Source organism: Pteropus medius, unplaced genomic scaffold, assembly GCF_902729225.1.
Source record: "Pteropus medius unplaced genomic scaffold, Ma_sr-lr_union100, whole genome shotgun sequence".
NCBI lineage: Eukaryota > Metazoa > Chordata > Mammalia > Chiroptera > Pteropodidae > Pteropus > Pteropus medius.
Window position 1 is genome coordinate 10,260,414 of NW_024344378.1, and position 26,899 is coordinate 10,287,312.

Consider the following 26,899-nt stretch of genomic DNA (forward strand, 5'->3'; position numbering starts at 1 on the left):
CTTTCCTTGGGCATGTTAATTTTCAAATAAAGCAAAGACAAAATGAACACGCTACCTTAAAAATCTAACTATTTTTTAAAATCTAAAAATCTACTGAAGTTCGACCTTGCTAATTGAGGTTTTGTGATCATTTGGATGTGAAAGTTGTGCTTTGTACCATCAGTTAAAATTACTCCCTAAGCTGTTAATATAAAACAGACCAGAGCCTTAAAAAAAAAAATCTTTTAAATGTTCACTGTTAGATATTTTTGGTTAAAAAGAGTAACCCCTTCGTCAAAGCATTTTTTTCAAAAGTTAAATCTATAATACTCATGCAGGTATAGAACGAACATGTATCAAAGATTTATGCAACTCGTTAATGAGGGAGCCAGCAGGATGTTAAAGCTGGTTTGGAGGAGAACTGAAAGAATGAGCTGGAAAGGCATTCAGGAAAGTGCATCGGGATGAGATGCCAGGGTTAGGTATAAACTGATGAGCGGTCCAACGAGACAGTAAAACAGGATGGAAATCCTCTGCATCTCTAGTGGGCAGGAGTCTTTAAATTACCATTAACTTTCAAACTCTGGGCCTTCAGTCAGTGGTAAAGAACCCATCCAACCCAGATCCAGCCCCTCTGGGTAATGAGATCATCCTTGTGTGAGCTGTTCATACCCCACTCTGCTGTTGCAAGAACATGCTTCTCTCCCTTACCTCCTTTACAAGTTTTGGATAATTTTTCTTAACATCTTGTTATTAAAGTGAGCTTCCACTTATATGAGGTACCCAAGTAGTCAAATTCAGGGAGACACAGTAGAATGGTGCTTTCCAGAGGCTGGGGAAAAGAGGCAATGGGGAGTTATTGGTTAATGGGTATAGAGTTTCAGTTTTGCAAGACGAAAAATGTTCTGTGGATGGACGATGGTGTTGGTAGCATAACAAGGTGAATGCACTTAGGGCCACCAAGCCGTACACTTAAAATTGGTTACAACGGTAAATTTTATGCTGTGTTTATTTTACCACGGTTACACATTTTTAAAAAGTGAGCTGACACGTAGGTACATGAAGAAACATTCATTCTTCATCCTCTTGAGATAAGCAATTTAATAACCCTACATTTGTGTTTACTCACATTTCCTTGTCCATAAAAACATAAGCAGACTTTTCAAAAATAGGATTATTAAAATTCTTTACTCTGTGACATTTGTTCCTTTCTGTTAACGATACATCATGGACAGGCCTCTGGGTGGTAGATATTGATCTAATCTACCCTCTTTAATACTAGCTCCGTAGACCATACATACTGTAATTTATTTAACTATTGCTCTACTGATGGAAATTCAGTTTGTTTCCATGTTTAGGGGGAGGTTTGCTTGTTTTGTTTGTTTGTTTTGTTATACGAGCTTGCTTTCTCTCTCTTCTCCTCCTCCTCCTCCCTCCTCTCTCCTCTCCTCCTCTAATCCCTCTCTGAGAAACATAATAAAGTTGTTTTGTTACAGAAGAGAGATGCTGCAGGCTGGGATCTGAGTAGTGATGGCGAGAAGGTGGAGGAAGGAATGAATGATCAAAGACACGTTTTGTGGAGAAAATGGATTCGATTTAGTGGCCAATCGGAAATTTCGGTGTAAGAATGACAGAATGAACAGTGCTACCATTCTATTAAAAGAGGGGATAGAAGAAGAATAGCAGAAAGTTATAGAGGGGATGACAGAGAAGCTGAAAGGATAGGGTGGTGGTTTTTTTTTAAATGCCAGATTTGAGATGCTGTCTGTGCCTACGGGACAGCTAAAAGGTGGGGTCTAAAGCTCGAGAAAGGCATCACAGATAGAGACATTGATCCTTTGCACAAAGTCATAGTTGAAACTATGAGAATGGGTGAGGTCTGTTCCCAGGGGGCTGCAGATCATAGGAGAAGGAGATGGTGTTTGTGGGGGCCACCTGTGTTGAAGGGTCTGGCTGAGGAGACTGAGAAGTTGTGGTCAGAGGAGCAAGAGGAGGAGGAACGGGCAAGGAAAGCCTAGAGCAGCAAAGAGGGAAGAGTCTGAAATTGTGTCGCAGCCAGTCCATTCTTAGGAAACGTAATAATGCTAAATATCTTAGGCATCGGCAGCAAGGACTTCCCTTCTCGCTGCTTATTACGCCTTTCATGACCCTGCCTCTGTGAGTCTTTCTCCAAATGCTGGTTTTCCTGTGTATAAAAGACCAGAAACAATACAATTTGGTAAGCCATATGGGCTACTGCTTTGAATTTAAGGACTAGACCAAATCAAATTGCAAAGGGGCAGAGTATAGTGGCATTTGACTTCTCCCAACAGTAGTTACAAAGTCTTTTTCTTTTTTTTTTAGGTTCAGATAAACTAGGACTTTATTAATAAAGGAGAGTGTATGTCAATTTTGCAAAAACCACGTAAACTAAAAAGCCTTCACCTAAGGAAGCAGCAAATACAAGAAATTTATAAAACACTTAGTTTTGAAGCTGTGTCCACAATCTGTATTAGCCTAAAATTACCCTGTTGCCACGAGATCTTTTTATAAGGATCCGTACATTTTAAAACATCCTGTAGGTGAACGGAGGAAAGAATAAAGGGAATTACTAGTAGCCCAAACACATTAATTTGTCACTTCTCATGGCTGTGAGAAATACCCAAGATTGGAAGAGCAAGTGGGTCATCAGAACTGCCGATGTCATGAAGGGTTGAAATCTGGGGGAACTCGCCAAGTTTGAGGCTGGAGTCAACTTAATTCAAAAATTGTGTTCCCAGTATTACCTTAGATACCGTGGTTGAAGGTTCCCGAAGAAGAATCTAAAGAAGTGAAGACGAGAACTCTTACCCATAAAGCACTTTGTCAGTGTGTGGGAAAATAAGATATGTACATAGGAGAATATTGAAGAAAAGTCTCTCAGGTGTTCTGTGACCCCCAGGACTGTGGTTGTTGCTGTTGAAGGAATTTGCAGTCACAGGGAGGTTAGTCTATTCTTGCATTCGTTCCCTCAACCTGCAGGACCCATGCGTAAGGAAGAAGCAGGTGTGAGAACAGTGGGGGTGCTGGCAGGTTAGAGGAGGCAGCAGGTGGTGAACGAGCTGTTTTCCAGGTAATGTGATCACAGTAGTATTTATAGGGTGGTCATTTTCAGGCGTGATGGACTCAGGCCATCATCTTGGGTTACTTGATTGTAAATTGTAAAGAACGAGGTCATAGCTTTGGAGTGTGGATCTAAACAAAGACTGACGAATCCACAGTGGAAGCTAGTTTATAGGTTCTGTGTCCCCTTGAATACCTTCAATAGAATTAGTAAAGACCGCTTACTGAGGGCGGGGGAGTAGTTGCCTCAGTCAGAATCTTACTGTAATCAATACTGGTTCATCTAGGTGCATTAACGAGTCATGGGAACTAATCAGAGGAACCTTGGAAGAGTTTTAGTAGGTCTTTAGCCAAGCAATTTAGTGACTGAACTCACCTCCTCTCAGCCCCCACTGAGGGCTGATTCCAGCCGCTTGCCGGAATAATCAAGAAGAATCCTCCTGGCTCCTTTGCCTAAGATCCTTGACTGTCTAGGAGCCACCCAACGCTGGGGATCGAGAGTTTTCAGCTTTAGCTGCTGCTTCCCAGCCCTTTGGCAGTAAAAATCCTTACGCTCAGGGGCTGCGTTAGGCTTCGTTTTTGGACAAGTGGCTGTGCCCTCCTCTGGCCTTGTCAGAGAACAGGCCCAAGCCCCAGGCATCCCAGGTCCATCTTCTCTGAACCATCTCCATCATCCAAAGCTGCACAGTTCAGAAAGAAGCACCAAAATACAGACACAACAAAAGCATCCTCTTTTGCATGCACTGAGGTCCTGAACGATAATTTTATCTTGGACAAGTTCCCTTTTCTTTCCTCTTTTGCTCTGTTCATTTTTGTCTCTGTCTCTCTATAATATATAAATAATTGGCTTATCCTATTTACTGCACAAAGAGAAAATTAAACATCTGAATTTTTCATAGCTACGGGGAGAGTATTTCCAGAGTGTGAAAAAATAGACATTGGACATTTCGGCTACTGCTTTTGGTATAGTGGGAATTTATTACTCAGTTCAGTAACAATGTTGGCCCAAACCAAGCAGTTATGTAGGCAAGCAGTGGCTACCTTTCCTAAATAGCACTGCCAGCGACCGCCTTGTTCATATTTGAGACAGCCTGAACCATGGGTAGCTTTCCATCAAAGACTATTTGATTATCTCTGCATCTTAGACATACCACAAAAGTCATTGAGACCTGGCCAGTGGATTTTACTTGTATGAGATATTGCATAGCTCCCAAGGGAAGGGAAACAAAAGGGGAGGGAGGCAAGAGAGAAATCAGAGCCCAACAATAAATAGCTCTTTGTGCCAGTCCCCTCCCCTAACCACTGAGATCACAGAGTAAGTTAACAGCATGCAGTGGAAGGCAGCTGCTGCCCAGCAGCTTGGCAGATGATGACCAGATGTGAACTTGTCTTTCTACAGTGTGTGGCTGTGACCTGGCGCAAGGTGGCTTCTTCATAAAGAACGGGGAGTATCTTTGCACCCTGGACTACCAGCGGATGTATGGGACACGCTGCCACGGATGTGGGGAGTTCGTGGAAGGAGAGGTGGTGACTGCCCTGGGCAAGACCTACCACCCCAACTGCTTTGCTTGTACTATCTGCAAGTAAGTGAGGGCTTCCCAACGGAGAAATGCTGGCTTCTGCTGTCAAAGCTTGGGATGTACACCTTTAGTCTTGAGTTGTACTTAGTCTTAAACTATTCTTTTCTTAGGTGTCCTTAGTTTTCTTTATCTTTCTACTGTATTATCAGCCTTAGTCAAAAAGTAATTTATGATGTCCTCCATTCGATAAGATGACTGATGTTAAGTGGTCTGAAACCAAGTCTGAGAGCAGCTCTAGATGCGAAACCTTTTGAGCAGTGAAACGTTGGGAGGAAAGGGCGTGACTGCTTCACAAGATAAAGCTTATTTGGAGGTGAACAAGGAGTGGGAAGCTGTGCATTTATTGCTGTGCTTTGAGTGCTACACATTATAGAACTTAAATTGAGATTGATTCCTGTAATGGGGAGATTCACCAGCCTTTATTGATCAGTTCTAATCGGCCAATCCCATGGCTGTTGGAATGGCGGTGATTGTTCTAGGCTCCATGGTATTCTGCCTTTCTAAAAGCTGCAGTTCAGAGAAGGTGTTTTGTTTTCTTTTTCAGCATTTCATGTTTCTGGGCCAGAGAGGTATAAACTCTAGAAGGGTACATTTAATTTTATGTAATTAATTAACAAGGCGATACTGATAGATGAATCATAATAAGATATGGAGGAAATATTCATAATGTACTTATTTTAATAATTGTTATAGTGATTAGCCCATTTGTCAATACATTTTTTAAAATCATAATTTAAAATTTTGCATTAACAAGATGAAAATTTTCTCATATTTAATCAAAAACAGAGTTTCTGACCTCTCCTGTTTCGGGTTGATTCAAAGCTCTGGGCTGGCGTTCAGGAGACCTAAGGTCCTGCTCTATCCCATGCTGACTTGAGACTTACAAAATTAACTTTTCCAAGGCAGTTGTCTCGTCTGTAAAATGAGAGGCTGCGGACTAGATACGAACAGTTCCCCAAACCTGGATGATCACTGGACTCTTTTGGGGGAGTGTCTTTTTTAAAAATAGCCATTTCTAGACTTCTCTCCCCCAAAACTCTCATGCTTATTTAATAGTTTCTGGAGGGTTCCCAAATGTGATGTGACTCAGCCAGGTTGTAGGCCCTGGCCCAGATGAATTCCAACAGCCCTCCCTCCTGACCTTGGCCCTGAGAGATTATTGTTTCAAAGCCAGTAGCAGTGGACAAACATGTATGGGCAATGGCTCTGTCCTTGGACATTTGAGCCAGCAGGAGGTGCTCATTGTTGCTACAGCCACTACAGCTGCCGAGTGACTGTAATTCTACCTGAATCGGAGGCCTCCTTCACAGTTGACAGATGCATTCGTGTAGAATTTCATTTCACCCTCTTAGCAATTCTGGGACATCAGTCAGGAATTAGTGTCCCCATGTATAAGTGACTCCGAGTCCCAGAGTTTAAGAGACTTTCCCGGGTTAACATTGCAAGGCTGAGATTGGAACTCAGGTTTTCTGATTCTACATCCAGCTCTCTTTGTACCTCGCACATGCGTGCCAGTAGCGGAAGGGAGCGAATCCGCGTGGGCAGAGAACATAGGAAACTACTTGAAAAGGGTCGTTTATGAAATAACGAAACTCAGAGTTCAAAAGACGGGGCCCTGCATTGAGAACTGGACTCCGGCTTGTCCCATAATGGGTCCAGATAGGATTCAAGTCTAACATGTAAGCTCAGATCAGAGGCAATGCCTTGACGAGGGTGAGACCAGTGAGAGTCCTGGGGGCTCTCACTGTCAGGGTCATGCAGCCCAGGGTCATCTCCCGAGAACCTCTTTGGTGTGTGCCCCGGGTGCTTCCTGGCCTCACGGTAGTCCTGGCCCTGATCAGACGCAAAGAACCTGTGCTCCTTGCGCTATGAACCCTTCACTCCCCGAGGCCCTTCTCACAGAGCAAGTTCTGAGTCGGCAGATGTCACCTGCACCTGCCCATGACCTGGTCTTCCTAGCTGTTCACTCCAGGCAAGTCACTTAATCTGGGTTTTATCTGAGTGATGGAAAGCAGCACAGCACCCTGAGAGGAGAGGAGACCACCTCAACTCACAACTTCTCAAATCTGGGGGCGTAAGAGTTTAAAATTCTACTTGATGACTGGCAGCGAGCACATCTGTGGAGTTGACTGAAGTCTAGATTTACGACCTGTGAGTGGATTACAGTTAATTACTACCATTAGGCAGCCGAAGGGCAACCTAAAGGAGGGATAGCAGTTGTGAAAGAAGCTCGAATTTTTTTCTTAGGTTATTGCTCTGACTCAGATGTATGGGGATGTTTTGCTTGTGAGTTTTCCATTTCCAGTTGACACAATCACACATTCGAAAAACTCATGTCGATGAAGATTATTGACAAATTGGCCAATTGCAAGTAAGTAGGTGTGGAAACTGTCATATGGCTCTTAATTAATGACCTTTTTTTAAAAAGCTATCTGCCTGCTGATAACATACGTGCAGAAGGCAGTATTTTTGCAAAATGCACTGTTGTTGATGGATGTCTGGTGTGAAAGGAAATTATCTTCCTGATAAGAAGCTAATACTACTTTTTAAACAGATATTTACAGCATTGTTGTATTTCTCCACAAGAGACTGGGTCCCAGCACGGTGATACATTCAGGTCACCTATTCAGATGTCCAGGACAAAGTCTAATTCAGCATAATTTACCACATAGGTCTAGGGCACTGAAAGAGTTAATGCTTGACCTGTGACCAGTTCTCTTGGGGAAGGGCCTTAAGCTTGAATAGGAATTTATGGCATTTAAAATGGTTTTTTTTTTTTACATGAAGAATTTCTCATTTGGAAAATGGAAAATGTTACGGTGTGCCCTGCTGAGTGACTTGTTGGAACATCCCTCCACTAGTAAGTGGAGGTGAATCATTCCCTTTTACTATCTGGTTGCCCATAGAAGCAGTGCGTTCTCCCTTCTTCTCAAAATGAGGCACGTTTATTTGTTTGGACCATATCCAGCTGGCCGGCTGGCTTAAGACATTTTGGCCGGGGCTCCTGCAAGAAGTGAATTGGCGTCAGAGTACAGCGAGGAGAAGGCATGAAGAAAGGAATGAAATGGTTGGAATAATCTGGAGGGCAATGTCTTTCTGTCTCTAGGCGCCCGTTTCCACCCGGAGACCGAGTCACATTCAATGGGAGAGACTGCCTCTGTCAACTCTGTGCCCAGCCGATGTCCGCCAGCCCTAACGAAGCCTCCTGCTCCAGCAGTAAGTGCCCCCAGCCACCCGTTGACATGAGTTCCTCATGGCTCAAAGGTAGCTTAGGTGCTTTCCTTTTTGCAAAACTCTGTTAGCTGGGGCCGAGAGTCGTCTTGTATGAGGTATTTTCAATTGTAAAACGTAAAACCTTGACTAAAACCCATGCAGTGAGAAGGATCTTCCTTATTTCAAAAAGACGGATAGAACTGGACATTCACCTGTGCATTTTGGCAGTATATGAGGGAAAAAGAATTATAAAACTTTAAATTAGAAATGCTGTCCCTTAGTCATGGAGGTTGCTATGTGAGAGCATTTGGTGATATTTCTGTATTGGTAAAAAACTGTCCTCACTGTGCCTCGGGCAGCTCTGATGATTTATACTTCTCCTTAAATAATTGTTTATTCTGTCTTACCCTTAAATATTCTTTATTCACCTGAATGGTTTCTGATGTTTATTCATTGGACAGATAATTTTCAAGTGCCTGCAATGTGTATTGTTTACACTGGTGACGTAAGCATGACCAGAACAAACTCAGCACCCTCAACAAGCTTACTTTCTAGTGGAGCAGATAGACCAATGCATTCAAAAGTATTATGTGGAGAAAAAGTAGGAAGAAAAAGAGTAAGGGGACTTCATTTATATGGGATTGGGGGGGGACTTCTCTTAAAAGGTGACCCCTAAGGAGACAGCTGAAACAAGCGTGGGAATAAGCTACACATATGTGGAATGTGTAATTCTTTATGACAAGGTCTTGTCCAATCTGTGGGAATCCAAAGAAAACCAACCTTCCCAAAATAAAAATAGTGGCCAATGCCACTGTTTCTTCTAGTAAATAACAGTGAGTAGGCCAGAGAAACTTCAAGTGAGATGTATTCTGAACTATGGGCACCAAGAACGGAAACTCTACTTCGACCTGCTTCCTGGGCTATTAGGAAGTGGGCTAGAGGTTTGCCTTGGCTTCCGTGGATTTTGCTAGTCCTCGGAAAACCTGGAAAAAAATACCTTTAAGCCCTGCTGGTCTCAGCGCATAAGAAGGAGACAAGGCACTTCTGCTCCGGAGGAATTCTGTGCAATTTATAAGAGTGATTCCAAATCTTCCTGTTAAAGTCGAAGAATCCTGATACCTGTTAAAAATAAGAATGTTCTGATGAAATCATTTGCATAGAAATTAGATTTTGACCATTGGGAGAGAAGAAAATAAATGGTAATATATCTCACTCAACACGACTTGATCCTTAACATCAGGATGTGTATGCCCTGATGGTCTTATTAGCAGCCTAGGTAGAGCAGAGGCTACAAAGCAGCACACAGTCCCAGACCTCAAGTAGGATTTTGAGTCCTTCACTGTCTTGCCTACCCTGCCCCGAGCAAGTCATTGGGAAGATGACCTGGGGTGGGAATAGTCACCTCCAAAGCAAGGAAGGCTTGCTTTGAAAGAACATTAGCAAAAACATTCGAGGAATTCTTTAGACTCATTAAGATAAAAGATTTCGTGAGTCCCAGGTGAGGATGACAGATATGACAGAGGATCATGTCCACAGGCCTATAATAGGAATGGCTGTGTCCTTAAACTCTGTGATTTCAGCAGGTCTTCCAGTCCAACTGTCTTTCTTGACAAGTGGGGAAATTGAGGCCCATGGGCATACTCAGCCTTTCCGGAAATAAGGTCAGGTTTGAGGCAAGTCTTCGGGCTCCTGGTTTGGGGCTTTCTCTTTCGTTTCATCTAATACGCCTCATTGTTTGGATTAAGAAGCAGAAGTGGGATATTTTTAAAGGCTTCCAGCCCTCTCCATCCATGCAGTTTGGGAACCCATTTCCTGGTCACCGCCATTCCAAAATGGTTATTCCGATTTTTACTAAACATCTCTTTTGCTTTATCTATACTTTCTATTTTTATGTGACATACATGTTATGCATGTAAATAATGAAAAATTTTAGTGCAAAAAACATATATTCAAATATTTATTACATCTCCAACCTAGACGTAATAATAATTGTTTATGTACAAATTTTTAGATCATGTTTTCTCCTTGGCTCCCAGTGGGTGAAATCCCAATTCTATGCCACTGCTTTGATCAGTTTGTTGTTATTCTCAACAAGTACTTGTCTATTTAGATAAGTGCTCAAATAGCATTTGTGGGGCATGTGGGTATGGGTGTCTGTCAAGAAGAAAGCTCTTATATGTAGATACACACATGCAAAACACCCAGGCAAGGCAGGCACGCAAATACTAGAGTAAGGGAATTTTCAGCAAGTTTCTGAAATTCACTGGAGCAAAATTAGAAGAAACGGTCGTTATTTGTAATTCTCGAAGAATTGCCTTGTACTTTAAAACTATCCTGATGTGACTTTGATTCTTATTTAAAAACAACAACAACAAAATTAAGTCAGCAAAGCTTCCTAAATAAACGCAAAAAAACCCGAAACTCTTCTTCGATAAAGTTCACAGCGTTGATGAACTATATCGGAGAGCCAGGATCCTCTTTTTCCTTTGAAATGTTCTTTCAGAAATGAGTTTGCTCCTCTGAACCGCGATTTTATTTCACATGCTGTGCTGGTTTTCCATAATCACCGAATAGCAGGTGAAGACAGCGTTAAGAGGGAGGGAAGCGAAGAGTAGCCAACAGACGCCGAGTAATTTACACGAAATGGTCTCAGTTTGAGCTTACTAGATAGAGATGCAGTTTCTATTTTGGCCGCTCAGGGGCTGCCATGTGATTTAGGGAGAACTCCCAGCGAAATGCCTGTGATGTCACAGGCACTTGGCTCTGTGTTTCCTTCCACCTTACAATAATCCTGCTCACCTTTACATCTATTTTATTTTCTTTGTCAAACGTTTCCATAGTACTCCTTGTGTATCAGGCACTGTGTAACCGTTCTAAAAATTTTAACTCATTTAATTCCCTGTAGGGTGGTAGTTTTCACAGATGAAGAAGCAGAGTCATAGAGGTTAAATGATTGTGCCCAAGATCGCACAGATAGTAAGTGGCGGAGCTGGGACACAAACCTCAGCTTTCTGGCTCCAAATGCCATGCCACCATGCCTGATATTTATTTTACAACATTGCTACCACTCTCTCATTTTCAAAGATGGCCGTGCTGGGCCTTGGAGCAGTGACCTGATTTGTCTGCAGATTTGTCCACACGTCCCACCTCCGAGGGATGTGCACTTTCTACCTGTCACGGTTGCCTCCCTGTCGTAGCAAGATTTGGTGAATGGAAACCATCAGGAAGTTATTCATAGAAACAAACTACTTCAATTAAGGATTACTGCCCCTGAATTAATTAAAACTCTTGCTGCATCCAGTCTAATGCAATTTGAATTTAATAAGCAATAAACCTTTTATAACATGGAGAGGATAGTAAGTTACCTCACAGGGTTGTGATGAACGTTACTTACACTACATCCACTAGCAATAAAAACAAAAAATCAATTGCCCGTGTCTAGCTGATCCATACTTTAGAAATACAAATGTATGTCCAGAAGACAGTAGACTCTACCAGAGGTTACAGACACTCCTCTAAGGCTTAATTCCACTCCATTGTCCATGTATTTGCCAGTAACTGAGGAACCAGATTCCTTGGGTTAAGGAGCCATGTGAGGGGGAGTCTCTGTGTGTGACAACCTAGAGCATGGGGAATCAGGTTGGATTGTCATTTGCTACGCGGCTCCTGTCTATTTCAGGTAACTGAGCAGAAGTGGGCTGCTGTCTACAATTACTCTTTCCATTTCAAGTGGCGTCTGACTAGTGTCTGATTGCGCGTAGGTTGGGTGGATTGATGTGAGGAACACCCACACGCAAATACACCCAAACCCATCTTCTTCTCTTCTCTCACCTCCGTATAGCATTGCCGTTCTGACTGCCGTTGGAACTGCTGCAGGTCTCAGGACAAAAGCTCTACTTGGACTGAATTTAAATCATTTCAGATAAAGAGTCACGTGCGTGTTTTCAAAAGGAAGGAAGAATTTCTCAATTATTTTACTTTTCTATTTGGTGCAATAGCTTTCAAGAGTCGCAAGATAATTTTCCTTTTTATGTTCTCTCTCAAAACATCATTTGCCGGTCGAGTGGGACTTATCTGCTGAGGCACCTAACAATAGGTGGAGTAGTGATTATCTAACACTTCTTAGCGGTCCCCTTACCTCTCCATCCTCTATTTTCCCATCTGTAAAGTGGGACCATAATAGATATGTACTTTGTAGGGTTAACTGAGTAAATAAAGTGCTGTATACTTATAATATACTAACTTACTCTTCAGGCATTAATTTCTGAATTTTTATGTAAACAGTTCCTACTTTTTGTAACTCTGCTCTCTTTACTCTTCTGTGGATGATAGCTGTCTTTATTTGCTCATTTGATATTTTCCACCAATATAAAAGCCAGCGAAGGCAGGAACACACCCACCCATATAGCCCATGGATTGTTGAAGTCTGACTTACAGTGATGTGTTTTATGGCAGGGTCTCCAAAAACAGATCTGCTCCTCCTTCTTTAGACACATTCTTCCTGTAGGACAGGGCGGCAGAGGAGGTTTGGTAGGGTACTGCTAAAGATTATGGGTTCTGGACAGGTTGATAGCTGGTTCTATTCCCAGTTCTACCACTTAACAGGCTGTGTTGCCTTGAGAACTCAATCTTTTTATGTTTCTGCTTCTTTGCCTATAAAATGGTAAGCCATGATAGTTCCTTTCTCAATGGGTTGTTGTAAGGATTAGTATAAGTATTTGTATAAGTAAAGTATTAGGATTAATATAAGAGTCATGACATCTAGTAAGCACATCTGTATATTAACTAATCATTGTTCTTTAAGGAAGTTACGAGACTAGAACTTGAGCTTAGAGATACTAAGAATCAGAAAGGAAAGAAGGCAGAGGACGTAGCATAATGGTTAAGAATGTGGGCTCTCCATTTCAGAGTTCCTGGTTTGAATCCTGGTCCTGCCTTTTCCTAGCCATGGAGCCTTGGGCAAGTTATTTGAAGTCACATAACCTCAGTGCCCTCATCTAAAAATCGGAAAATAGCTGCTTCCAAGTGCTGCTGTGAGATTAAATAAGACACTGCATGGGAGGTCAGTGTAAACGTGGAGGGGACACTTGTAAAAGCAGTGCAGGGGGAACCCAAACAGAACAGAGGCTCTGCCGTTCCATGTCCTGAGAAGGGAAACTGGGAAGATAAGGCGGTGGAGCCAGGTCTCAGAAGACCCTGAGGGGTCTGGCAATGTGGAGCTCCTGAGGATAGCTGTTAGAGGATGACCAATGTTCTAGAAAGATGAAGATGGTAATAGCGGTAGTGGTATGCAAAATCGGTGATTTGGCATCGGTGATCAGGATTAGGGAGACCACTAATTATGGGCACAGGTAATGGCTGTGAGAAAAGATGAGGAAGACGAATGAAAGGACCATGTCATAAAAAGTTATAGGATGTCATTTGCGCTTCCAACAAACATTTCTTCGAGCACCTACTATGCTCCAGGCACCAGCCAAATTCTTATCATAATATATTACTACGATACATTTGTCACAACTACAAAACCAACATTGGTACATGACCCATTTCATTTAAATTGTTTCTGTGTGTGTCCACCTCCACCACCAAGATAATGAATTCATTAAATATCAGGACCCTGTTGTCGTCCTCTCTTATACAAGGTCTAGCACACAAAGGCCTAGATCATCATTCTGGAAATTGAATCAAAGCCATCTCTATCTCTAAACAGGGCTAATATAACAGTCTCTTATTTTTAAATGAGTTTAAGTGTTCATCGTAAAATAATACAAATATTACAGAAAAGTGCAAAGGAGATAAAAATCACTGAAATTCCATCATCATGTCCATCAACATTTTGGTGTACATTCTTCTGGATATTGCTCCAAGTGCTATAGACATATGTACAATTGTATATTCTTTCCCATAACATTTTGATCACGCGTCTTCTCATCAAAAACCAATTATTCTTTTGAGTGTCACACAAAAGGCCGAAAGCCTTGCATTTGCTTAGGCCCCTTGGCAACAGGGCCAGCTCACAGGTGTCCATGCCAAAGCTGTGCTTTGCATTTCTATGATGGCGGTTATTACCATGTAGCCATAATGCTTTGTATGTTTATCTTTCTAACCAGACAATGAGCTGCTGAATAGCAAGGACTGTATTTTTTTTTTTTGTCCTTATCAATAGTGCCGTGCACACAGCAAGTGCACAAATGTTCATTTAGTGAATGAATTGATGCCATCCCAGGAGAGCCTTTGAGGAAGTAAATCTCAGCTGCCAGGGCTGCGATGTTGAGTTGTGACAGCTGCTTGAATGAAGAAGTTTTGTCAGATTGCATAGGTACTGCATGGGTGCATGGGAGGAAAGGTGTATTGACATATTTAAACTTTCATTTTCATATCTTATTCATAAGCTTTTCTCATTTAATAAAAGGGGAAGAGGTTATTGCTTCAGATAAATGTATTGGTTACAGAATCACAAGTTTTTTGTTTTTTGTTTGTTTGTTTTTAAGTAGAAAAGTCAGGAAATGTATTTCCCCAACTTTGAGTGTGAGCTTGGAGGGAGGCCTCTCCTTTCTGGGCATTTAGAGTGCCAGCCCCTGGCCTGGAGGGGCAGGGGTCCAGCCTGGCGTGGCAGGTCTAGTATTGCTCTCCTGGGTACAGATTGGGGTGTGGAGAGAATTTAGGATTTACACAGTAGCCAGAGGTTTACTGCAGAGAAACAAGGTATGTTGCAAAGAGGAACATTAGTATTCAGATTTTTCAGACTGAAATCTATAACATTTATGAGTCAGGCATAAAGACCCCAGAGTGGCACATCTTTTCACGTAACCAGAACATCTATTATCTCAGTCACGAGACAGGAAGAAAACTTTCTAATTTATAGGGAATGGGTATAAGTAATGGGAAAAAAGTGAAAGTGTGTATAAAAAGTGTTTTCAGTGGACGGAAAGTTAATGGCATTTTGTCATTTGCAGTTTTCATTTCATTAGCTACGCCTCTTACGTAATAAGACCCACACCTAGCAAGTTATCAGTAAAACTGGAATTTTAATGATTGAAACAGAAGTCATTCCTCAGTTTATTTTTAATTTTTCAGTAGCAGTAAATATTTAGCTATTCAAAGGACTGCTATGTATACCTGTAGTTATATATTCCTATAGTTGTCCCAGAAGGATATCAAGAAATTGTTATTAGTATTTGTCTCCAGCAGGGAGGAAGGGAGTGGCTGGGAAACAGGAAGAAAAGGAAATTAGGTTATGAAAAAAAAAAAAATTAACCATATGTATGTTTCACCTTTTTAAAACCAAAGTACATTAAAAATAACATAATGTTAATTTTACAAAATAAAAGGCCCATTCTAGACTGAAGTCTCACTGCAGTTTGCCCTTGCTATGACCTTAAGCCATGTGGTATCAGGTGACTGGTCACACGATGAAAGTACTGAAACTGACATTCTACCCCTTTTCTCCTTCCTGTCTTTGGAAGAGAGTGACTGAGCTAATGTTTGCTAAGGACTGCTCTATCTGAGAAACTGACATAGAATTCAAGCATGATTTCCTTTTTGGCAGGAGCCCATGATGCTGGGTGACCATAGCCAGTTAAAGATTTATTATGAAGCTCCTTACCAGTTACAGTTTATAACTAAATTAGGGAAATCGGTGCAAGAATAAAGCTTCCTGGTACAATTTTTTTTTTAATTAGGGAAAGTTCACATAACATAAAATTAACCACTTTAAAGTGAACATTTTGGCACAATCACAGTGTCGCACAACCAACACTTCTATCGAGTTCCAAAACATTTTCAGCACTCCAAAAGGATACCCCACACCCAATAAGTAGTTACTCCCTATTCCCGCCTTCTCTCAGGCCTTGCTCTGTTGCCTGTTTCTATGTATTTACCTGTTCCGGATACGTCATATAAGTGGAGTCATACATAAGTGGTCTTTCGTTTCCAGCTTCTTCCACTCATCAGAGTTTTCAAGGTTTATCCAGCTTGCAGCGTTTATCAGTATTCCATTCCTTTTTATGGCTGAATAATATTCCATTGTGTGGCTAGACCACGATTTGTTTATCTGTTTATCTCTTAATGGACGTTTAGGTCATGTGCACTATTTGGCTATTGTGAATGGTGCTGCTGTGAACAGGCACAGATGAGTATTTGTTTACGTCCCTATTTTGGGTCTTGGTACAATTTTAAGAGGGGTTTGCTAGAACTCTGCTTGAAAGCAGTGGCTACCAGTTTTTCTAAACCTCCCCTAGAAACCGTTGGGCTGGTGTTCGGTCGAGCTCATAGCGTGGCAGGCTGTGGCATGGACGCCACTGAGTAGCCCCACACAATTGCAGGTATCAGCCTTCATCTGGGGCACCCGTCTTTCTTCCTCCCTCGTTTGCTTGCTCTCCCGCTCTTCCTTCCTCTGTTCACCCCTCTTCCTTCTCCACTGCTGGCCATAACTTGAGTAGAGGACTACTTGAGCACAGCCTGCTAGTAGAAGTCTGACCCCAAAGTTTCCAAACCCTGTGCAGAAAAGGTATCAAAAGTAGAACTCAGGCTTTGAGCTTCGGTCACATTAGTTCTGTCTTCCTGTGGAAATATGTATAACGATTGCCTTTTGAGGGGTGGCTCAGGGATCAAACAATGTTTGCAAGGCTTGTCTGGGTCATACATTGTAACCAGAAAGGAGAACTGCTCCAGGCCACAGAGGAGTTTCTGATAGAGCCACGTGCTATGTGATGTCACCAGCCCTGTCCTGGGGGTGGCCCCACGGCAGGAACACCCTGCATACTGAAGCTGCGGCAGACCTTTCACTCATGATGGTTAGATATCAATATCCTTAAGGCTTCCATGAGACCTAGTCTCTTCTGAGAGCACCCCCTGATTGGGTGGTGCTGGGCTTTGTTTCCATCACTTCTCATCTTCCTCTTGCTGTGCTGCTGGCATTTTCAGTCAAAAAAGAATCCTACTTTTAGTCTTGGGTCAATCCTTGTGATGTTCGCATCATCAGAAATGATGCTGAACAACCACATGGGACAGATGGGCACTGACATTGCGGGGCTGGCAGTGCCGCGATCCGCTGGGCCTGTCCTCCACCAGCTGGGCTTTTGATATTGTTAGTTTGGAAGTCTGAAGTCGTGAGTGTCCTTATTAGGATGATGGGTGAGTCCACACATTTAGCCTCTTCTTTTAGTTATAGTTCTGAAAACGTGCGTGTGAACACACACACACACACACACACACACACACACACACAGAGTTCTCTTCGATATGATCTTAAACCTACAATTGGAGCTGATGACAAAATAATATTCATGTTTTACGCTAACATTTTTTATTTCCCATTCAAGCATCTCTATTACTCCCCAGTAAATACAGGTGTATTATTATTTTTATTTGTCGTTTGCGGAAATGGAAGAACAGCTCTTCAAGAGATTCTTTCTCAGGGCAGTGGATACTGTCTTTGAGCAGTTCTCAGCTCAAAAGTTCTCGGCTCCTAACCTGTTTTCAGTATTCTTTTTAAAGCATATGTTCTGCTCCACAAACGTATACTTTCAGATATGTGACATCCTTACTGTACAAGGCACCCATGTCATTCACCCTGTTCCGAGCAGGCCACGAGAAATGCAGCCTCCATTGGCCCATCGGAATCAATTACTGAGTCCAGTCCTGAGCGCTGTAGCATGTTTGTGGGCAGTCAGAACCATCCTTCAAAGGTAATTAGCAGGGATTCTCAGACTCGATTTGGAGAGTGTAGGTCTGGGTTGGTACCAAGTCCATTTCTTTGATGGTCGCCTTCAGGCCCAGCAACATTAGCCGTGGGATTCCTGCTTAATCACTTCATAGCCAATAAAGGGAGAGGAAAGGCAAGCAGTCTGGCTCCTTCTAACTTCCCATTCAGATCCTGGGCATGAATACAGGAAAAAAACACACCCAATACCAATTAAAGGACAGAGCATCTTGACCTTGAGAATCCCTAAAACTCTTTACAGAATTCAGCGAGCACTGGTTTAGAGATCAGGGAAGTTTCAAACGTATAAATGGTCTATATTTATGAGTATTATGACCAAGGTAATTGAAATTCTACAAGTGTAAAGGATATACACCTAACTGAAATTCCATAAGTATACAGAATATAGTCTTTAAAAGGAGAAAAGAGGATTCTTTGCCAAATATTAAATTATAGAGAACTTGGAAAATGGCTGTTGCCAGGCCTGCCTTCAGCAGATGTCAGATGAATGCTGGTCATCTGTCGCTATTATGGCCCATGAAAACGTGTTTGTTGTGCAGTATTTGTCTTCCAAAGACAACAAGAACCTTCCTTAAAATAGCAGGTCAGAGGCTGCTCTGGCTTGCGATATTTCCATCGTGGCCATCAAGCAAAGGGAGCAACTGACCTAAGCAGGGACATGAGTGGTTATGGAAAGTCTGGTTCAAGGTTACATATTCAGGCAGCATATAACCCTTTAAAAATAATTCTGGGCCATTTTTAGTGAATTTGAGATGTAAATTATAGCATCGAGACCCCTTTTGCCACAGAGGGGCAAATACATTGCACCTACGTGAACGTTCTGCCCACCCCCGGACCCCCCACCAATATTTGTCTTGTGATGTCATATCTCTTTTTTTTTAGTTAATGGCAGCATATAGCATTTCAGAAGTTTACTTTTTAAAAATAATAGCTGTCCTGTCTTATTGTGGCCCCATACCTGGGTGTCAGCTATGACATGATAAAAAAGAAAATCATGAACTTATTACAATGACTTGGTTTAAACTTTTTTTTAAAAAAAGAAAATGGACTGTCACCAGTCAAAATTTGTCAACTCATGCATGTCTGGTTTGGAACCTGGCAATATTGAAGAGGCCAGACAAAGATGAAACAAAGTCAGCGTTCAATAATAGCCACTTGTTAGATCAACGTTCTCATCACTATGAAATGATGTGCCTTTTTGGTCAAGGAAAGGTTTTCAAATACTCAAATTCTTTATACCTTAAAGATATTAAACCTCTAGGCCAACTCTTATAAAAATTAACCTGGGGAGAGTCTGTTTTTTTTTTTTGTTTGTTTGTTTGTTTGTTTGTTTTGTTTTTTTAATCCATGGGCTACAAACTGAAGGTCCTACAAAAGCAGGCCATGCTGGTAACATAGGTGCATGAGGTCAGTTCAAGTGTGACAACAGGTGCCAACTAACATTTAGACCCTGTGGAAGAATGGGCACCCTAGCAGACAGGAGAGATCTGTCCTGTAGGAAGTGGGCAGCCGTTATGTGCCTGCAGTTATTCCCATGAAGGAATCTGTGCATCAGAGGCTGATCTGACATGTGTTGAAGGCTTGTGTCGAAGGCAGCTTGTTAACCGAACAGAATCCGACCCACATTCGGGTCACTCTGCTCTCTGTCCCTTCTTCCTCTCTCTTTTGGACAGAACAGCTGTTCTCAAGCATTCTACCTCCTCCATTTTATCACACGAGATTATGGGAAATCCACGGCCCTGAGGAACAGTTGAATGACAAAATATAATGTCATTAAATTCAAGACCTCAAGTTAGCCAAACCCTGGAACTTAAATTTGTTTTTTGTTTACCTTGACGCTCCCTAGATTGAGTCCCAGCTAGGCACAAAGCGCCTCTAGTTAACAGTCTATTAAAAGGACACCACTCGAATATTTTATAGGGTCTCCAAAGTCTTATTCCACTTTCTATTAATAACAACCTAAATCTGAAACGATTTTGTTTCTATTTATTTTTCATCCACGTGTATAGCCATGAACTTATGTGCTAATCTTTGTTGGTGACAAATAGAGTTTCTTTTTTATTATTTATGAAAAAGGATTTTAGGGAAAGCTTGGATTTCCTGGAACTTCTATGGGCAACAATTTCAATACTGAAATTTGATTTTTTTTTTATTTCTTTGTTATTAAAATTTTACAGCAAAGGAAGGAAATGCCCTGAACTGACTGAAGATCCTTGTGGACATTTTATAACACCTCAGTGTCTCGGGAAACGTCATTTAAATTAGTAAATCCTGTGGTCCCTTTTATGATTTGTATTATTTTCACTACAAATCTGTATTTATACAGTCTTTCCCCTCAAGTGAACCTCATGCTCAAGTTCCAGCATGGCTGTTTTTGTCCACTGACAGCAGAAGAGACAATGACCAGGGGAACAAACCCACGATTAGAGGTTTAAACCCAGAGAAGCCTGGTAAGCTGTAGAGGCCTGGGTTCGTGCACCTCCGAGAACAGAAGGTTCTCCCTCTGCAGTTAACTGGACATTGTTTAGCTGTGTGGCCCTGTGCAAGGCCAGGACCCACCCTGGGTCTTAGCTTCCTGAGTGTAAAATGAAGTCTTTATGTCAGATGGTCTTCCAGGTCCCTCTGGCCCTCAAATGTTCTATGATCTGTAAAATGTGAATAATCACCGACCTTCCAGAAAGCCCTAAGAGTGGACTGAGATAACAGAAGTGCAAGACCTTCTAAAAGTTAAAAAAGCTGAATACCACTAATAATAATAATGTTAATATGATGATGATGATGGGACCAGAGAAACAAAATGCCTTCCGCAGAGGCTGACAGTGAACTGTAGTTATTTGTGAAGGGGAAGAGGAAATGTACGTTTTATGAGATTATTACAACTGCGAGAACAACGCACACTGAGTGTCTACCGTGAGCCTGTCACCCCGCTCAGTGATCACGCACGTTCCCTCCAAACCTCACAGCAGGCCCGGAAGGTGGGTGCTGTTAGCCTGCACCTTTCACAGACGGAGAAACCAAAGCCCCATAGCTCACCCGAGATGCTCCGATTCAGTGTCAGAGCTAGAATTTGACTCCAGGCCTTTCTGCCTCCAAAGCCTTTCATCACTGTGAGTTGTACGCTCACAATTAGTATACAGAATTAGTGTACAATTAGTGTATAGAAGGGACAAAACAATGAAAAACCTTGTTTTTTCCTATTGCTACTTTTATTATTATTCTCCATCAGAGCTCTCTTTCCCACCTGAATAATATCTTAGGCAGCTTTCTGGTCACTTTCAGCTCTTAAAAAGTCCGATCTAGTTGAAAACTTTATTCTCACATTCATCTCAGCGCTGCACCCTGTTTCCAGCTCAGGCCCAGCCCAAACGGGAGACCCGCAGTGAGGAAGAGGACACAGCCTCTTACTCCTTCTTTACCTCCTTCCTGTCCTACCCATGTCTCTTTTGGGGTCTGGGCTGGTGGGAGGGGGATTAGAGGTAGAAGGGACAAGGTGTTATAACTCTGGCATTGTCATGCTTCTCTTTCAGCTAATATTGGCTGAGGCGCATCTTGAGTTCTTTGTCAAATGTGAGCAGTTTCGGGCTAACCTGTTTTATTGGCCCTTGCCGCCTTCCCACCCGCGGGTCCTGCTCCCTCGTGGTCTCCTTATAGCCTCTTACTAACGAAGCCCCCCACCCTTGGCAGGCAGCTTTCTCAGGTGGGTTCATTCAAGATGCTTGGGCATGGGTACGAGCCAGAGGACACAGGTGCATCCGAACAGGTGCATGCCACTCTCACGTGTCTTAGCCTGTCGACAAGGAGGACTCCGGCAGCTTCCTGCCTTGCAAATCTTCCAGAGTCAAAGGCTCCAAACTTTTTGTTTGTGAATGCATCTACTCTGCAGAACATGTCACTTGATTTGTCCCAAATATCTAACATCAAACTTCTCTTGGATCCCATGGCAGCACTAGGGCCTGAGCGTCCCCACACACTAAACATCTCGGGAGGGAGCCGGAGGCCAGCCTCCCCCTCTCTCAGGGTCCTCCGATGCCTCTCACAGCAGGAGGCGGGGAACACCACCACACCCCTGCTGCGTAGACAGCTCCCTGACGACTCTCTTCCATGCCTTTTCGAATTTCTGATTTCAGAGGTAAGCGGGTAATAGGGGTTGAGAGTCATCAGGTGGATTCTCTTGTAGTTTAGTAAGTCCAGCAAGGCTATTTCAAGACACTAGGAAAAGTCCCATTCCATTTTCTGAAAGCTTTGATGCCACCTGGGCAGCTGGTCTGAATGGCGGTGTCCACCTCCGTTCCTGGTTCCAGGCATGTCTGCAGCATGCAGGCCCAGGAAGGTGGGGACGCGTGGGGATTCAGCAACCGCAGTTCCCTTTCCCAGAGCTCCAGGTCCTCAGCCTTCTTCCCCAGAAAGGCATCTTCGCAGAATGAGACATCTTTTTGGCCCATACTCTTCCCAAATGGGAAATTCTAGAAAGACAGAAATGGTTCTCAAGGAGAACGTAGATATTCAGGCTGACAGGATCTTAGTGCTCCCCAAGTGACGACATCTTTCTTAGCTTGGGAACACCGGTTTCCTTCCTGAGAGCCATTTGTCACTTTCTTCAGCTTAAATACTTTTGAAGCCCAGGTGTCCATGGCCCTATGCCAAAAAAAAAAAAAAAAAAAAAAGATATATTAGAGGAAATAGGCAGGATCCCTATTCTCAGGAATATTTATTGTCTTTGAACAAAATGATATAAATATGAAAACCAAGTGTGTATTTGGTTGTTGGTTTAACTTGGACGTGAGTAGCTGAATCCCTGCTTTCCTATTGGCTGCTGGTGTGGAGAATGAAAAGGTGGGGGCGGAGTGTTTATGTTTGTTGTCGCTTTTCTTTTTCACATTCGGAGATTGTTTGCCCTTGATAGAATACTGGCTAGTCGCTAGGGGGTTTGATTTCTTTGACGCTGCTCCATATTCACCTATTTCTGACTTTGGCAATAATTCCGGTGCCAATCACCAGCTTTCTATATTTATCAGCAGCTGCTTCTGTGATGTGGAAACAATTTTCTCAACAGCTGAAAAACATGAAGATAGAGAGTAGGACATGTTGTTCTTTATAAAGGAGCTTAGTTGGAAAGCACGGAAGGAGCGAACAATCCAACACAAATCTTTTTCGTCTCTGCATCTTTTTCCACTTTGCCCAGCAGGACATCAGGCTTAAATGGAGAATATGGTTTTGTTCAGAGAGAAATGGATGGGTAGCCTCTGTGGAATATCCCGGAATACTTTACATCAGCTGATGTGGGCCAGTATTGTACTTGCTAAGGGGTAGTCTTTGTTGACTTGCTTGATTTATGTCCTGAGGTTTGGGAAGCAGAGGCTCATCCCCAGCCTCTTCTTCCAGCCCAGCCTTACCAGCTGGTCGGCTCCAGGCATTCAGCCTTTGGTGAATGCTTCTGTATAAACCATTATCAAAATCAGTTGCAGAACGTCTGCCCTCCATTGGACACTGCAGGGTGTGGAGGATCAGAGAAGTAAAGGACACCACCTGTGAGTCATAGGCCTCCGGACTATAAGGCACTTTGACTAAATGACCGTGAAGAATAAATGGTCCCACATCTATAACCACATGGTGCCTGGTTCGTTGAAGCCCTCAGTGCAGACTGATCAATGAGGTTGTTATTGCTCTTGGATTGTGTCTCAGCTGCTTTTGGAGCTCTGGAATATCTGGACATCCATGTGCTTGTAAGGAGAGCGAGGCTTAGAGTCAAGGAACCTGATATTTAGCCCCAGCTCTGCCCCTTCCAAGTAAAAGGGGAACCACCATGAACGCCCAACACGTGCCAAGTGTTCTGATTGCTTTAGAAAGCACGAGGCAGGGTCTCTCCTCTCCCTCATAGCAACCTAGGAAGTAGGTCAGCATTTCAAAGATGAAGAAGTCAGGGTCCAGAGACAGTAACTTGCCCGAGTTAGTGTCCAAGTCTTCCTAATGCCAAAGCCCATGTTCTCACTGCCCACGTGCCTGCCATCTCCCTCGACCTCACGTCTGTGCAGGGGGTGACCTTGAACCGCTAGGCCAGTTTCTCTGACCCCAACTGGCTTCAGTTGTAGAATTGAAAAGCCATCTCAAAAGTTTATTTTCTACTTAAAAAAGTTCTACCAATCAGCAGTTTCTTTATTTTAAATCTGTACTGCCACCTAGTGGGCATGATCTAATCAGAATAATAAAGAAAAATTTGAGTTCAACTTGGATTAAAACTGTCAACTCATCTTATATACATACAAACATTATGGCCTTCCATTTTTATCTTTATAGTAAACTACTAGATGTGAGATCCCCTTTTTAAGATTTTTGATGAGATGGTGGCATACATATAAGCCCCAGCTTTTTAAAAAATATATGTAATGCTTTGTGACCGTATGATACACACTCACCTTATAATGGGCTATACTTAAAGAAATTCTGATCTGCAATATTTATAACATATAGCAGATATGTTTCTAACTTTATAAATATTTACTCATTGTTTTTTTACATTCTCACAGCAAAACAAAAATTTAAACAACACAGGATGTAAGCTAAAAGGTAAAGTCCTCTTTCATAGAGAGAAGTGTCTTAAGAGTTTTTAGGTTGTTCTTAAAGGAATGTTCTATGCAAGTATGTGCACAAACACACATACTTTATTTTTTTACTGCTTTTCTATTAATGAGCTTATGCCGTGCATACCACCCTACAGCTTGCTTTTCTTACTACTCTGTTTTGAACATCTTTCCATGTCCACATGCAAATCTACCTCATTCTTTTTAACAGCACATACCGTTCCATTATTGACTATGCTATGACTACTGGTCTCTCATTAACGTCCATACTGGCTGTTTTCAATGTCGTTGCAACAACAAAAAAAAATGCTACAGAGAATGCATATGTATTCAGGGGACACACACACTCTCTCTTTTGCAAATTTATTTGTCATACAAAATCTTAGACATGAAATTGCTGGGTCTAAAGGTACATTAATACCCACTGACCAGAACTCACCACAAACGCATCTACAGTTACAAAAATAAAAGTCAAGTTGACTTAACAAATGGCAGCCAGAGAGACAACCAGAGGCATTGTGGGTTATCTCTGGGTGGTGCCTGGAGGAACTTTTATAGGGTTGGGCTTGTGCTGGGTGATTTCAGCAGGATTCAAGGGAGGGGTGGGGGTGGGGAGGCAGTTCTGTGTTGGGTTTAGTCAGGCAACAGCAGCAGGTCAGTGACTGGGCATCTTAATAAGTTTTTCTAGGAGGAGAGAATTAAAGCTGGGCTAGAAGTGTCGTTAGTAAAGGAGCAGCCATGACAATGCAGTCAGAAGAGGGGCTTTAACCATTCTGTGGTTAAAACCAGCCAAGCGGCCGTGTCTGGACATTGCTTTATTCCGTGAGTGCTTTTGATGACCATCTGGGGACATCCTGGCCAGCCTGCCAGCAGCACGTCCTTTCACTGGTACATTGGTTTTAAATGTCTGTAGATGTTTAAGTTGCTTGTAAAAAGGTTGCACCAATTTACATTCTTCTGGATTCCTCTAAAGACTCAACTTCCCTAAAAATGAAGTACTTAATACTCAGAATAATAATGGCAATTGTAATAATAGCAAATGTTTATAAAGTGACTTCCTACGTGCCATCGACTGTACTAAACTCATTATTTCGTTGAATCCTCATCGGAGGCTTGAGACAGGCACTAATAACATCCCAGCTTCCATATGAGGAAAACAAGGCTTAGAGAGGGGGAAAACCAGCCTGGGGCGCGTGGCTGGCCAACAAGGAGTTGACCTGGGGCTCCAAACCACCTCATTCCGAGGCCCACATTCTTTACTAGGAGGAAGCACTTTCTCCTTTACGTGTTTCATAGGCGTCTGCCAAGGAGAATTTAAACCTAAGGAACTAAGAGCCATTTAATTGATGATGACAAATCTTCAAAAGTCTGCTTTAGGATGATAAGGAAGTAGAGTCCCGTTGACAAAAAAATGAGATCTATGGGCAGCATTCCAAGTCTTATGTATATAGTGTCAAGCGAGGCATCCAGCCCGAGGGACTTCGCCACTCGCATGTGTCCTTAATTAATAAAGGTTCTGAAAATCACAACCAAGATATGATAATTAAATATCCCCTGGGCCAGCTGGAGCTCAGGGGGTATTTAAGTAACCCCTAAGGAAATAAACGGATGAAGGACGTCTATCCCCCTGGACCCACTGCGGTTCACGAAGTCTCCATGCCTTGTGAGGATGGGGCCTGCGAGACGGCTGGGAAAGGTCTTGTGCAGGGAAGAAAGCGGGGTGAAATGAACCTCACATAGATATTCACTGAGCACTGGGCTTCAGAGCTGGCCTGAACGCTGGCATTTAACAAAACAGACGTGGAGTAACTGCTGGCTGCTGCTTTTTTTCCAGATTGTGCCGGTTGCGGAAGAGATATCAAGAACGGGCAAGCATTGCTGGCTCTGGAAAAGCAGTGGCACTTGGGATGCTTTAAGTGCAAGTCCTGTGGGAAGGTCCTCACTGGGGAGTACATCAGCAAGTAAGTGAGGCTGGGGCCTGGTGGGCCCCCTGTAGGCCCTGGTTTGGGGGTCCCACCCCAACCCATCGGACATAACAAAGGGCATTCACATCCCACAATCAATATAAACTTTTACTGTGAAACTCTTACAAAGAATTTTCCTCTGTGTTTGCCATAGTTTGCCTATTATAAATTTAATGAAATGTTAATCATTGCCTAATTTCACAGTGAATAAAGCTGACATAATGTTATACTATCCGTTGTAACCAATGAAGCATCTAGTTCTTTTACCTTCACTAATTTTTTTTTTTCTCTATTTGGAACTGGTAAACCTTCCAGGTTTTCAACATATTTGCAGACACCCCAAAACACACACAGGGTCCTAGCCACTGAGGCTGTGAGGACCGAAGCATAAAACAGCCCCCCGGGGGCGGGTTCTTGTTTGAGTCAGATGCTGGGGTGGGCGATAACCAGAGTAAATGAAATCCAGCTATTTTTGTTTTGTTTTTATGTAGCCTGGAGAAACTAGTTACAATGGTTACCTTTTGAGTTAAGGGGATGTCCAGTGGCAATATGGAAGAATTTCCCATACGTACCTTTTTGTGCATTAGAAAGTGTTCTCCAACCAGGTGAATAAATCACCTATTCAAAAATAGTAAATGAATTTAACTTAAGAATATAGCAAAAGAAACAAACAAAGTAGCTTGGGCCCCACCTTCTAGAAATCCAATTCCGTAGGTTGAGGGTGAAGCTGAAATGGTTGTATTAGAAAGGGAAAAACTCCACAGGGGACTCTGAAGCACA

The 26,899-nt window shown here is 42.6% G+C and overlaps 1 protein-coding gene across 10 annotated transcripts in view; it reads left to right on the top strand.

The window, feature by feature from the left end:
• ABLIM1 (actin binding LIM protein 1) overlaps nucleotides 1–26,899 on the top strand; it is a 254,075-nt gene that overhangs the window by 135,781 nt on the left and 91,395 nt on the right. For all 10 annotated transcript variants that reach the window (XM_039871135.1, XM_039871143.1, XM_039871139.1 and 7 more), the window contains 3 exons: nucleotides 4,460–4,643; nucleotides 7,747–7,856; nucleotides 25,990–26,116. In XM_039871135.1, coding sequence (XP_039727069.1) covers nucleotides 4,460–4,643; nucleotides 7,747–7,856; nucleotides 25,990–26,116 — 421 coding nt within the window. The remainder of the gene's footprint in view (nucleotides 1–4,459; nucleotides 4,644–7,746; nucleotides 7,857–25,989; nucleotides 26,117–26,899) is intronic.